The 15,790-nt window shown below is 34.0% G+C and overlaps 1 protein-coding gene across 1 annotated transcript in view; it reads right to left on the bottom strand.

Annotated features, from left to right (window-relative positions):
• Epha5 (EPH receptor A5) overlaps positions 1-15,790 on the bottom strand; it is a 323,174-nt gene that overhangs the window by 144,036 nt on the left and 163,348 nt on the right. The window contains exons 4-5 of the mRNA XM_051198276.1: positions 13,469-13,624; positions 9,574-9,909 (exon numbers count right to left, since the gene is read on the bottom strand). Of these exons, the coding sequence (XP_051054233.1) occupies positions 9,574-9,909; positions 13,469-13,624 (492 nt within the window). The remainder of the gene's footprint in view (positions 1-9,573; positions 9,910-13,468; positions 13,625-15,790) is intronic.

Below are 15,790 nucleotides of genomic sequence, written 5' to 3'. Positions count from 1 at the left end.
CTAAAGTTTGAATATGTCCTTGATTATTGTTTTTCAGAATGTTCAGGAGAATAGACAAGACAGTATACACATTAGGGAATAATAAACACAGAAAGTGCTTAATAAATAGTTGACATTTGAATATATAGTGATCAATTTAGAAGAACTACCAAAATAAAACTTTTTAAATGTAGTTGCCAAAAGGGTATTCTATGTGAACTGTGTTTATAATCTCACAAAGGACTGCTGTGTATACTTGAAACAAGCATGATTGTACATGTATTAGCTCACTAGTATATCACATCTCCAGAGTACACTTAAAAGGTTTCCACAGTTCCAGAGCACTCTGAGTAAATACTATGTTCTTATGAACTAGCAAACAAAGCAATGACATTTCAGAGTGAAATTATAAACAAATACTTTGCACATATCAATCACAAATATGAAATATGTTTCTTCATGCAAATAAGTTCAGAGGAGGCATGCTAATGAGGTGAGTGATTGTGTATTTTAATAACCTAGATGCTCTGACTCTGAACTGATTTAGAGTTTGATGGCTTGCAGAGGAAACTCTTAAGAGACCACATTCATGTAGCATAACAGTAAGTTCACAACCAGAATTGACACCTAAAAGCAGATTTAGAACTAGTTCCCAGATGATCATCAAGCAGATTTCACTAGTTAGATAAATCCCAAATATGATTACAAGAATAATTTGTCTGGGTCTGTTTGCTTGCATTTGTTCTGTCAAAACAACAAAACAAGAAAAAAATGTCAATAAAATGACTTCTAATGACATTTTGTTATACTCATAGATAAGTATGTCTCTCAGATATCACCAGAGATAGTAATTTTTTTTCTGTAGTTTGTGGGAACTAATACTTAGGCCCACAACTGAAAAAAGTGGACATAATAAAAAAAAAAAAAAATAAGAGCCAGAGTGAATGGAGGACTCCAAAGAAGTAAGTGTCATCAAGACTTACCAAAATTGATACACATATGAACTCACAGAGATTATACTGAGTAAGGACTGCACAGTTTCAAGCCAGATAGTTCCTAACCCCGAGAGGGGTTGAGTGGACAATTGGTCCCATCCCTAACCAAGAAGGTACCTTCCTTAACAACCACCATTTGAAAAGGAAAAATTACTTGTTATGAAATGTAGTCACACTATATATATATACAACTACTCTCAAGTGTGTAGGCTCCATGTGAGCAGTAGAACTCCAAAACAAAACAAACTCAATGATTATATATACATATATACATATATATATATATGTGTGTGTGAAATAATATATATATATATATATATATATATATATATATAGTCTCATTTGAATTTGGCCATTTTGTACTTTCCTGTAGTTTAAAGTCTGAGATAAAGAGATACCAACAAAGACATGTGCTCAACTATGTTCATAGACTATATATATATATATATATATAGTCTCATTTGAATTTGGCCATTTTGTACTTTCCTGTAGTTTAAAGTCTGAGATAAAGAGATACCAACAAAGACATGTGCTCAACTATGTTCATAGCAGTATTTTTTGTAATAGCAAGAACCTGGAAGCAACCTAGATGCCCCTCAACTGAAGAATGGATAAAGATCTGGCACATCTACACAATGGAATTCTACTCTGCAAATAATAATAATAATAATAATAATAATAATAATAATAATAATAATGGAATCTTGAAATTCACAGGCAAGTAGATGGAACTTGAAGAAACCTTACTGAATTAGGTAACCCAGTCACAAAAAGAGGAACATGGTATGTACTCACTTATATATGGATTTTAGACCTAGAGCAAAAGATCACCAGCCTATAATTCACATCTCCAGAGGAACTAGGATACAAGGTGGATTCTAAGAGATTCATATAAGGTCTAAGAGATTCATGTAAGGTCTCTCACAGAAAGGGGAAAGGACAAGTTCTCCAGAGCACATGGGAAGTGGGGGGGGGGCAGTGAGTGGAGATTGAGACAGAGGAGAAACACAATACAGGAGAGAGAGAGAAACACACACAGAGACAGAGTCAGAGACAGAGACAGAGAACATAAAAGAGGGAGCCATTATAGGTTTGAAGAGAAAACTGAACCTGAAGAAATGTCTAGAGACCTACAAGACTGACTCCAACTAACAATTCAAGCAACAGAGGAAAGGCTACCATAAATGACCTTCCCTGATAATGAGATCAACAACTAACTTATCCATCATCATAGAGCCCTCATCTAGTACCTGTTGGAAATAGGAGCATACACCCACAACTAAACACTGAGTCGAACTGAACTAGAATCCATATGCAGACAGAGAGGACAAGACCAATTTGCAGAAACACATAGAGACAGCTGACCTGAACAAGGAGGAGCTAATGGGTCCCCAGACAGACAGCTGGGAATCCAGGATGGGACTCATTCAGACAACCCTGAACATGGGTCTCAGCTAGTCTAAGCGACCTCAGACAGTGGAACCAGGATGTATTCCTGGTGCACAAAAGGCCTTGTGGCACATCCACCATGGAGGGATACTCCCACTCCCTTAACCTAGAGACAGGAGAAAGTCCTAGTCCCTACTTCAAATGACTTTACATGACCCCTCCTGGATGGCATTAACCTACATGTGGAGTGGGAGGGTTGGGAGGGGAGGATGGTCAGGGGGCATGTGAGGGGGGAGAGAAGGAAAGAGGGAGGAAGGGAGGGAAAGTGAACAGGGATCAATACGTAAAACAAAAATAAAAATTAAAAAAATATAAAAAGATATAACAACAACAGTGACAGGAACAACATCAATATTCCTTTGTGCCTGGTGTCAGTTGCTTCACAAGGGCAGTGAAGATCATCTGTGTCATTAAGCAGATCTGGGACACAGTCAGCTCTGGCCTCACATCCTCCTTTTCTGAGTCTGTTCCAAATGATTCTATAAGCCTTATTAGATCACATACACACGTCTCTCACTGCTTCGAACAACCAGAGTAATTTTGTGGTGGTAACCAATATAAGAAAATGCAAGTACAGAAAGTGTTCCCAAAGGTGATGTGCTGCTAATAATAGACATTTAAAGGTAAATGGAATAGAGAAACAATGTACTATTCATTGTAAAGCAGTGTAGTTTGTTTGTCAGCTTCATACAACCTGGAATCAGCAGATTCGAATGAGCCTCAGCTGAGGAAAGACCTCCTTAAGATCTAGGTGTAAAAAAAAAAAAAAAAAAAAAAAAAAAAAGTTCCAGGTGTAAAGCATTTTCTCTTTAGTAATTAATGAAGGATGGCCTGGGTTACTAGTCCTTAGTTCAATAAGAAGGTGAGCTGAGCAAGCCATTGGAAGCAATACAGTAAGTAGCATCCCTCCATGGCCTCTGCATCATTTCCTGCCTCAGGATCTGGCTCTGCTTTAGTTCCTATCTTGACTTCCTTCAGCGATGAACACCACTATTGAAGTATAAGTCATATAAATTCTTTCCTCCCGCCTTGCTTTTCTGTCATGGTGTCTTGTCTCAGCAATAGAAATGCCAACTAATACATCACTGTTGCAAGGTCTATATCTTGTTACAGGATAACTTTCTGATAACTAAAGAGGAATATAATCTCCACATATGATTTTAAGTCAGGTAAAACACTTCATGAAATTAACATTTTATTAATTAAAGTTATACTTTTTATTGTAAAATATGTTAGATAATAAGAATATAAGAATTATGTAAAGGGTTGTGTATGTCTAAATGACCTATGGCTATGAAAAGTAGTTTAATTTAGCTCATTAGGTTAAGATAGTCAAGGAATATCAACTGACTATCTCATCAAGTATCTCATGTTTCACAAGCAAAGAGACTAACATCAACACTTAGAATCCAACTATTTCCCATTGAATTTGTAGTTTACAAGAGCCGCTAAATTCATTGTCTGGTATTTTGAATAAATAAGTCAAATGTGTGCAGTGACTTGTGAAATCCTGAGTGTTTGAATGATTAGATAAACCAAAGAATCTAAATGACTGGAAATGTACTTCCACTACTGAAACGTAGAGACATTATTGTTTGCCCTCTCAGGTATATAGAACTGGTGAAGTCCTCCCCTACATCCTTATTTGTTTCATACCAAATATACACCCTTCTTAGGCAGGTAACTATTAGTAGAAGGCAATTCTCTTTTGGCACAAATGATCACATGTGTTCAACATTCCATCAATCTTCTGGGAACCAATTATTTATTTAATAGCAGGAGTAAAATATTTCTGGAATATGACTTTCCCATGATTCTATAATTGAATTTGAAAAAAAATGGTGAATAAGTATGATGGTAAGTTTTATACATTCCTGAGAAAGAAGCATGTAAGTTTTGAACTGAGTATGGTAAATGTGGGATTGGAGTTTATGCACTATTCCTTGAAGCTTGATAGGTGTTTAATCTTCAACAATTAATTTAACACATATGGAATAAATGAAATGTGGTCCACCGAGTATTCCTTAATATACTATTAAAAAGAAATTCAATGATATACAATAGTAAAATTAAAATGAAACCTTAGTTAAAAAAACATACAATTTGTACTGATTCATCTTCAGAAAGACTCAAGAAGACATTATCTTTATAATACAAAGAAAAAAATATGAAGACAGTATAATTTTAGAAACTTTAGTAGTTTCTGATATCTATACTTGAGACCACATAATTTGAAGTAATGCAAAATTCTCTTCATGATAACTGAGGGGGTCATGAGAGGTGAAGCAAATCCATTGCATTTCATCAGGGGGAAGAAAACTATGAATCTCATAATAATCATTGGAAGCTAAGTTGTAAAATGTACAGAAAACTGGCATCCCTGTACTTGAATAATAAGTCTTATGATCTGTACAACCAATAAATTTAAAATCTGAGGAATACAGATTCAATGATCAACTTATTTGTGACTTCTCAACACTTCCCATTCCTGGCTAAGTTATTGTACCCCACATCCTAATAACTAAATAGAAAAGCATTTTAACTTGAAGCAAGCTTTTGCAATATAATACTATATTAAACATCATTGACTATTTCTAGATTAAATTGCATTGTCTTAACTATTTCTAGATTTTCCAGAGAATGAGAGGGTTGCAGAATTATTAAACATTTCATCATGATTAACTTCTATCCCTGTGGTTTAAATATACCCATATTAAATATGGTCACATTATACAGAACACCTGGCACCTTAGCTATATACTGATTATCTGAAGAAGTTAGGATGTTGTGGGAGCCCATCTAAAATAGGAGGTCATTCTTTAAAAGTTTTCACCTAAGCAAGTATAATTCTGCACTTTCTAATGTTAAATAGGGTGATGGCTATTCTTTGTTGTCAACTTGACTATATCTTGAATTTAATTAAAACACAAACACAAAAATAGAGCATGCCCATGAGGGATTTTTGCTTAATTCGAAGTGGAAATATCCACTTCTAATATGGATCTTTGAGGTTCGAACACACAACTTTAATCCAGATTTTTGAGGTGGGAAGACTTGCTTCTAGTCTTGGTCATGCCTTTTGCTGGAAGCCTACATAGGGATATGAAAGAAGGGAATTTTTGCTTTTCGCCTATTTGTTAGCAGGTGTATATCTTCACTAGCATTAGAGCCTACTTCTTCCTGATTCCAGCATATACTGAAATAAGCTGAAACATCAGCCTCTGCACTAAACAACTACAGGATACTTGGACCTTCCTTTCATAGACAGCCATTGTTGGATTAGATGAACCAAAGCCTGTAAGTAATTCAATATAAATCTCTTTATATGTAGTGAGATTCATTCCTTAAGTTGCATTACCATAGAGAACTCCTACTAACACAAAGTGTAATAGTTTTGAGACACTATTTAGAAATAGCGTATTGTTTAGCATAAAGAATATATGTGAATGTATTAAAAGTTTCAAAGCTTTCTTTAACTATGGCCATTGAAAAATTATTGTAAACCAAATAATTAAATATATGTGCAATTCTATAATATATATTATATATATATGTACAATATTTTGTGAGCAGACAATTTCAAATTAAATTATTTTCAGTAGAAAATTTTAGTTTTTGGATGTGCTGTTAAATACCTAGGAAAATGATACCTTGATAGAGGCAGCCAATATGGGAATCCTGGCAATAGGGAAATTCCCAGGAATCCACAAGGATGACCCTAACTAAGTAATAGTGGAGTGGCTACCTTAAATGTCCTTCCCCTACAATGAGATTGATGACTATTTTAAATGTCATTATTGAGCCTTTATCCAGTACCTGACAGAAGAAGGAGCAGAAGCAGAGATCCACAGCTAGGTATTGAGCCAAACTCCTGAAGTCTAGTTGTAGACAGGGAGGATTGATGAAGAGCAAAGGAGTGTAGACCATTCTGGGGAAACCCACAGAAGCAGCTGACCTGAGCAAGCAGGAGCTCACTGATACAGCTGGGGAACCAGTACAGAATCAAACCAGGCCCCCCCTACATAAGGGTGTCAATTGGTGGTCCTGGGCAGACTATGGGGCCCTTGGCGGTGGTACCAGTATTTATCCCTAGTGCATGAAATAGGTTTTTAGAGCCTATTTCCTATGGAGGAATACTCTTGAAGTCTAGACACATGGGGGGGGGGAATCTTTGGTCCTGCCCCAAATGATGTGACAGACATTGATGATCCACCATGGGAGGCTTCACCATCCCTGAGGAGTGGCTAGGGGGTAGGAAGCAGACATGGTGGTGGAGTGAGAGGACAGGAAAGACAGGAACTGGTATTGGTATGTAAAATAAGATTGCTTTTAGAACAAAATATTTAAAAAAAAAGAAATATATATGTTAACATTGTTTTATGATTTTAAGGAATCCTTTGAGAAATATTGTTAAAATTTCAAAATATTACATATACATATGTAATTTCAAAATTACATATACTAGATTTATAAAACTGTTAGAGAACATGGGAAACTATTATTTTAGGTACTTTTCTACATGCTCACATATTGCTATAACTGAATGCATGGTCATTCTTTCATTCTCTTTCCAGTTTGAGAAATCATTATACACTAATACAGTCAGATTCTATTCTCCCACCATGCTCTGTCACACACAACCTAATCTTATTTCCTTTCTGTTAATCCACCTTTCCCTTGCTTTTATACTTCTTCTTCCCAGGAGTTACTTTTATTGACCAAGAAAATCTAAATGATATTAGAAATATTTCCTGTTACTCTATAAAACACATTTTACAAATATTTGTGTTTAATATAATCCTACCATTTAATTATCCCTTAAAAGTATATTATATTAAATTGAATGCAAGCAAGTATCACTTGTATTTAAGAAACCTCTAGGACTATCAGTTTTTGAAAAATATTTTAATTTTTATTTAGCTAATCAGTTTTTCATTCCTGGCGTACTGCAAAATTTTCATCTTGAATGAATAACCATTTTTATTTCTGTATTTTCACTAAGTACATTTTTATTCATCTAGCACACAAAACATATTGATTAGGAAATATCAGAATATCTGCTGTAGCTAATAAAATTTTAAGTCAGTTAATCACATTTTAGAAAACAAGAATTGAGAAATTTAAAATTTAACTTAAAATATACTACAAGTTTTTTGCATAAAAAATAAAATGTGTCATTAAACTGGGTGCTTGAAAATACAATCATCAAAGCTAACTACAAAGCACACTTCCTGTGGCATTGGAACTTGATAAGTATTCAGCCATGGTAGCACCAAAAAGAAGAAGACTTCTTAAAATTTCTTGAACTGGTATTTTATGTGGAAATGGTACTTCTTTGACCTAAAGTAGTGATGCTGAGAAAATCAGTATTTTAAAGTTGATTTTGCCTTGATTTTATGGAATGTAAGATGACATCTAGGCATAAAGTTACAACCAATAACATATCTTCTTTGATGGCAAATCTTAAATTATAGGATAGATAGGATAAATATGCCATGGCTTCTGGATGAACATTTTACATATTGAAAGTTCAATTCATACATCCAGTAGTCAGAAGATGTCTGTATATCAGAATACCATAATGTGTTATTGTTCATTGATAATGTCCCTAAATTAATAAAAATCAGTCTCTCATTTAACTTATCACTAAGTAGTATCTTACAAATATGGTGTTTAGAGTGCATGTGAGAAGGCAGGGAGGGTTAAAGGGAGGGAAGGAGGGAGTAATGGAGGGAGGGAGGGAGAGGGAACTGGGATCAACATGTAAAATAATAAATTAAATTAAAAAATATGCTTTGACTCCAAAATTTAAGTTGAAGGACAAGTTACTGGGGAAAAGGATTTCTATTTTTGTTTCCACAGAAAATGAAAAGATGTGGATTCCTTCCAGACTAATGTGGTTTGATCACGCCAGACCGCCTGAAACAGAGTACAAGGTGATCCTACATTCAAAACAGCTGGAGAAAACAGCCCTACAGACTACAGCCAGGATATCTGAATCTTCAAATCCCCTATGACAGCACCCCTTACCAGCAGGAAGTAGTTTGGAAAGAACGACGCCCAAATTCCCAAATATTGTGTATAAATGTTTGTTTTCATTTAATTGGACTTTGTTATATAAAATTAAATAAAATAATAATAATTAAAAAAAAAGAAAAGAAAAGATCACTGAAAGTACTGAATTTTTTCTCATGGAAGAACATCTTAGTAAGTTTTCTTTATTAACAAGATGATATTGTCTAATAACATTAGAATCCGCTATGGGTGAAAGAGTTAAAGATTTTACTTTAGAACCCTGAGAATGTAGCATTATAGTCTGCTTTTTCCAAACTCAGGTAACAGTTCCCATGACATAATACTTGTGATGATGACTGGGACTATTGTCATAAGTCATCATAGAGGCAGATTCCAATGCTTTCTTGTGTTTAGAAATTATGTTCACCTAGTGAGTTGAATTCTTAGATCAGAGAGTTCCATGCTCATTAGTGTAAAAAGAACCTACATAGATATACAACTATTCATCAGCTCAAAATGGCCTGCAGACTTTCTCCAACATTTACATATTTATAATTCCAAGATTGCAACTTGAAAATAGATGTGTTTGGAGATTTCATAGCACCTAACAATTATTCTATTTTTATAAGTTGATTTGGCAAAAAAAAAGGCCTCAATCCATATATCTTTTAATAAAATAGAAAAAAAAGATCATAACTTGCCATGAAAATCCAGCTGTGGTGTAAAGTATGAAATTAAACAGCAAATAAAGCAGTCTGTACAAATTAATTTTAAAAAGAATTCCACATTAACAAAGCAACAAAAATGTAGATTTGCAACATAAAACATACTACATAAATAATAAATATGATAAGTATTAAGTAGAAAAGAAATTACTTCAGAAATGTATGTTTAATGAAATATTTCATTAAGACATACCTCCCCTGTCATTATTCTATGGATGTTTGCCCTCACAAAGCCTTAACTTCTCTTTAAAGTAAAAATATACTTCGAGTTATAGTTAATCTTTTAAGTCTTTACTTTCTGCATGCTGAGGACATTCTCTCATAGGATGTCATCTATTAAGACCTCAGCTGTGGATGCAATTGACAGAACTAAGTCTAAAATATATAGTTGGGTTGGACATGACACTTACCTGCTTGGTTTGTGGTTACATTTACAGACACATATTGCCGGGTCTCTGGGTTCAAGTCGGACACTCCATTCACTGCCTCAATTTCAAAGGTATAGTTTGTGTGAGCAAGTAGGTCCACCATCATGACAGAGGTATTTTTCAGGCCGATTTGCTGGGGGAGGTACCTGACTTGACCTCCACACTCCTCACACACACCTGCATGGGAGCTGCACTTCTTGCATGCAATATAATATGACACATCTTTCCGTCCACCAGTGTCAGCAGGCGGAATCCACTCCAGAAAGACACTAGTTTCATTAACATTTGAGATGGCATTCCGAGGAGGTGAGGGGGGTCCTGGTTTGCAAAGTAAAGTGAGAAAAACATATTTAAGATGATATAAATTAGTGTCTTTGACCGTAATTAATCCCTGGCCCGAAGAAAAACTAAATTTATAAGTAGGTATTATGTCATATTTTATAATTTTAAACGTTTAAAGTTTAATAAAATAGTGGTGTTTAGGCACTACAAAAAAATCAATTTTTTGGACTGTTAAAAATGTATTTAATAGAGTCAGTTGTTTTTCTTAATATGTATGTTCATAGCCTGGGAGTAAACCTATGTATACTGACAGATTTGTTACATAAAATTTATGTTTAAAAACATAGTAAATTCAATTCTTTGTTCATATAGTAGCATGCTTCCTTTGAGAAAATTGGAAGGAAATATGAAATCTATGTTAAACAACTGTATAGTAGGAAGAGGGCTTTTCTGGATGGCTCTTGAAAATGAATTCTATTAGAAGTAATTGAATGTGTAGAAAGTGAACAGAATTTGAAGCTCTCCTGAAGGAACACAGCTCAGGGATAAAAGCTGAAGGTCAAGCCCACTGTTTATAAACTAGGTTCTTTCACTTATAACAATTCAGTTTCAGAACTTTAATTGAGGTTAGAAATTCTAGTAAATGCGATAGAAACTGAGTGCAAAGTATTCAGTTTTACAGAATATTTTCAATCTTGTCGCCTACCACAATATGAAAAGACTCTTATCATTTTAGAATAATACTATGAGAGCTTTCCTAACTCCATGTAGTTTTTATTACGCACTTCATTTTTATACATAGACAGATTATATTGCTTAGAAGCTTGTCAATTTTATGATAGCAACAGTCAATATCATTTTAACTCTTTCAGAATCTATTTATTCATATAGGAAATGGTATTAAAATGAATTTCTCAAAACTTAAATTTTAAATATTTAAATTTTATGTCATCTTTAAATGTTATGTGATCATGTGTTCTTGAACAAGCTTGAACTTTTGTTTGAGATCTAATGTTTGTCTTAGTTAACATCAAAGTGAGTATCTCTACCTTGTCAAAGACTGAATCAGTACATCTCCCTAATGGTAAAGTAATAGAGTCTTATTGGATTTGAACGGATTGTAAGCATGAAGCAAACTCTTTAAAAAAATACTCAGCAATTGCTAAGTTAGCCTAATATCTGTGTGCTCCAAATATAAGGCTCAATGTTTTTATTATCAACCCAACATTAATCCATCATCTTTGATGCACATATTTACAAATAATTTTAAAAGAAAACTAGTATTTAAGAGCTTTTTATTAATTATTACATTTAAATAGAACAACTCTATATCTAGGGACTTGAATTGCTTTCCTCTAACACTCCCCAAAATGCCCATCACTGAATCTTAGGAAATGTTATGTGCATTCAGCCTTCCATATTTCTATTTCAACAATTGCTTTTAACTCACAAACATTTCTAAAGTTATAAATAGAAGTATTGTTATTTATTACAAACTTCGGATTATTTAATAGAAAAATATTGGATATACTTTAATTTCATGTTAAAAAGGGGGGCTTAACATTTGAGAAAGAAGAAAAAATGTGTCAAATTCCATTTTATTGCAACCATCTGAATTGTACTTGCATTTCTTTATTTGCCCTAAATCAACAAAATTACACCTGTCTGGCTTCTTTTTACCAATAACTCTGATAATAATGCATCCACAACTGTAGGTCACATGTTAAAAAGAAAACAAAATTTTATGAAGTAGAAGTAAAATCAAAGGAATTTATAGAGCCTACATCTAAACCATCACAGTACCCCAACAGTAGATAAGATGTTTGCACCACCACATTGCTGAAAGAAGGATTTGTGTCTCAAGTATAGTCATCAGATTCTTGGCTTTTCTTTCTGTTTGATTTTTGTTCTACAGCTTCATAAATCTCTGTTCTTAGGGTTTATAGATTAAGAGGAGTTAAAATCATGAATACAATTGCAAAGTGCCAATGACAGAACAAAGTTTAGGATATTCCTCTCAACATCAGACAACCTATGAGGGGATTATGAGTGGTTGTGGTACTCTGAATCAAATTGAAAACACACACACACACTCAACTTAGTATTTTGTGAGCAATGACAGTGAATTAGTCCTCTGAACACCACAGTAGCAATTCACAGAGCTGAAGATGGAGAAAACATGAAGTCTCTGGAATTTATTTCCAAAGGAGTATTAATTAAGTAGCTCTTATCACCAAATCGTGGCTAGCCTCTGAGTCCCAAAATAAAAAAAAAAAAAAAGAACATATTTATGTTAAAAGGAAGTACACTCTGGCAAAATCAGTTAAGTCTACTAATGCATAGAGCTTTGTAAAATGGATGAGATGACCCAGTGCCCCTGTTTACTGATACTCCTGTTTCCTATTGTTTAATAATTCTTACATCTTACATATTAAATAGGTTGAATTCCACTGTAACAAAACATATTGTTATTCTAGTAAACTGTAAAGAAAAAATTGTGTGTACTACTTTCACTTATTGTGAAGGTATTCTGTGATTAATAATCACTTTCAATAAATCATTAGCCTTGAATTACAAAGAATGATTTTTCATTTGTGCATGAAATACAGCCACTGAAATTTGTTTAAAATCAACTTGTAATTATGTTTTATAAGGTCATCTATACTATTTTCTGTCTATATATCGATTATAACATTTATAATATTGTGAAAGTTAAATAACTAAATAGTTTACACACATTACCTGGAAACTAACAAGTAAGGTGAATGGATGCCCCGAGTGGTACAGATTGTGGAGAAATATTCACTTTTTTCTTTTGACTTACATTTTCCCACTTATTACAGACACTTTACCAGTGAAAAACATCTGCAAGCAAATGTATAAATAGCCACAATGGTGTCCTTTGAATATGTTAAAATTAGAAATATGAAAAATTTGACTCATTGTGCATCTATTCACAAGAAACACTGAAATTAATGCTTAATACATATCTACACTGATTATATGATCACAAGTACAACTTTGATAATGGTCATAACTGACTAAAAAGATTGCAGTTGCATGAAAACCTAAGTTGGATATTGGGTTTTACATAGTATTATAATCTTATTTGCCACCTCGATTGTCATGCTCTCAAAGATGTCTGCATATTTTGGCAAAGGCCTCTGGATAACCCTACAGGTTAGTCATATAGGCTAGAACTTGTTGAAGTTGCCATTTGTTGTGTAAATCATTAGTTCAGAAAACTGTCTTCCAAAGAAGTATGTAACAAATATGATGTGAAAAGACAAAAAGATTTGCTGAAGTCAAGAATATGAAATTAAGCCACAATATAAAAAGGAATCATTGTTTTCTTATCACTTCAGACGCTGCGTGTAAAGTGATGGGTGGGACGGATGCTCTGACAGTCAGTCAAAAGAGGACATTTGTTTTTAATGCCTATGAAAGGAATTTAAATTGTGGAAAAGACCTGCACTGAGAAGGATACACATGCCTGTTTTAAAGGGAAGTGTTAACAAAACACAACAGGCTCCATCATGCTGCTTTTCCAAACTGGTGAAAGGGATCATCTCCAAATAGCCATGGGATTCCTTACTTGTGCATGCCATTGTGGGTGGATCAGATTCCCTCCTGAAATAATCCTTTTCACAGACACAGGAGGTGGAAGCTTCCTCATGGCTGTAACTGTGAGGTGGACATTTGCTGCAGCTCTGGTTGTGAGGAAAGGCTTTGAAGAACCCAGGTCTGCACACTGTCAAGAGAAATGAGAGACTAAGCTTTTCCTGGGAATAGAGGCAGTGCTTGTTCGTGAATAATGTATCATTTTGAGTAGCATATACACAAGTTACAGAGAAGACAATCTTTGCATCAATTTCAAGAATTTTTCAAAGCTTCCTGATCACACATATCAGACCATCCAGATAATCAAATGTTCAAATTAACATGTGTGGAATTTTAATTATATTACTGGCGCTGGAAAAACATTTTTTTATATAAAAAACACATACTTGTATGTGATTACAATGGGAGTAAGCCAAGAAGTATAATCTTTATTCTTTATTAGTGAAATCATATTAAAGAAATACAGCTATCATATATAATTCTAGACTGACATGATACAACAGTTTCCAACTTTTATTGTTAAAATTGTAATTTAAGGGCTATGGAGCTGGCTCACCTATAAAATACGTGTCATGTAAGTATGAGGACAATAGTTAGGGTCTCCATGTAAATGGTTGGTGGGCAGAATGCATTGCTACTAATCCTGGTGGTCTTAAGGAAATATGAGAAGAACCCAGAACAAATTGGGTAGCTAGACTTGCCAAATACATGAACTCTGGATTCAGCAAAAAATCCTTTTTTAACATACAAGATAGAAAGTAAATAACCTTGGGCTTCCTCATTCAGGAATACAATCACAAGAATGAATAAATACATATGCAAACCACACACACACAGATACACATACTTACACATACAAATATACAAAATGTTTGAGAACTTGACTTAATGAGTATACACTAAAAATTTCTCAAGTTTTAATATAATGCATAATTATCTAAAATATTTTCTATACAATACAGAAGTTTCAAGAGTATTTTATTTTGGTCATATTTTTTGCATTTTAAAGATGTGTTTTCGGTTACTAACTCTGGGTTTATGTTTTCAAATATAGTAAATTCATAATAATAAAAATGGGAACCATCTCTTGTTACTCCATTTCACCTTCAGGGCAGTTACCCCAATGTTTCATCATAAAAGATGACAGTAAGTGCAGGGGATACTTACGGAAGTTGGTGACAGAGCCTGAAGACTGCCAATGCATTACACAGAATCAAATAGAAAGTGTTTTCTGATATTTGTTTTAGTGTTTTTGGTCATGTAAGCAAGTTCTTGTGAAATAGCTCTTTGAGTGCACAAATTGCATGCCATTATGTTAATGTATTCCTTTTCCCCCAGTGGCTTATAAACTCCAATATCAATATTCCTATTGCTCATATTTGGTCAACTGTAAGCCACTGTATTGAAGTTTTGAATAACTGACTTATTTTACTTGTAGCTAATATATTTTACTTTTTCCTAGTTTCAAGATTCTCTACATAGGCTGAGATGTTTATTGAAGTATCAGTGCAATTTTGTTGAAGCTCATAGATGCATTTATATTTCAATAGGATAGACATAATGAGTCAGGGTAATTTTCATTTGCTATGAACTCAGGTTTTAGAAATCCATGCTGAGCCATTTTGCCATCACTCTAAATAATCAGGAATTGGCAAAATAAGGAGGTACTATTTTTTTCAGTCCATCTAATTATGGTGAGAGTGAAGTCTTAATGCTCTTACAAATTCATAGCAAATGTGAAAGCATTTGAGAGATAAGAAGGGCTTTTTGATAGTATTAGGACATTCAAGTAGTTAAATGATTAGAAGATTTAAATATTATTTTACTTATAATAGGATTGCTGTAGCTGCCAACAGAATACTTAGCTGTTATCCAATTTTTCTTCATTTTATCCTTTTGGTACAACAATTCTTACTTCAAACCACTTGCTTTCAAAGGCATGAAGTGCAAATCCACATATACTTCATATCTGATTCATGTTTTCTTGGAAAAAACCCCTTTTGGCTGAGGGTCCCAAGAACAGACAAAAGAATCAGACAGCCCCTACTCCTGCTTTTAATAGTTAAACAAGAACACCAAGTTACGAAAAATTGTACATATATGCAGAGGACCTAACTCAAATCTATGCAGGCTCCCTGATTTATGGTTCAATCTCTGTGAGCCCCTTCCTGCCCTGGTTGGTTGAGTCTGTAGGCTTTGTCAATGTGATGCCCTCTGCTCCTCTGGATTCTACAACACCATCTTCCTTAGGGTGTTCTGAGTTATTCCTAATGTTTGACTGTGGGTCTCTGCATCT

This window comes from Phodopus roborovskii, unplaced genomic scaffold, assembly GCF_943737965.1.
Source record: "Phodopus roborovskii unplaced genomic scaffold, PHOROB, whole genome shotgun sequence".
In the NCBI taxonomy this organism is placed as follows: Eukaryota; Metazoa; Chordata; class Mammalia; order Rodentia; family Cricetidae; genus Phodopus; species Phodopus roborovskii.
The sequence above is the reverse complement of the archived record's forward strand: the minus strand, read 5'-3'. Positions and strand labels throughout refer to the sequence as shown.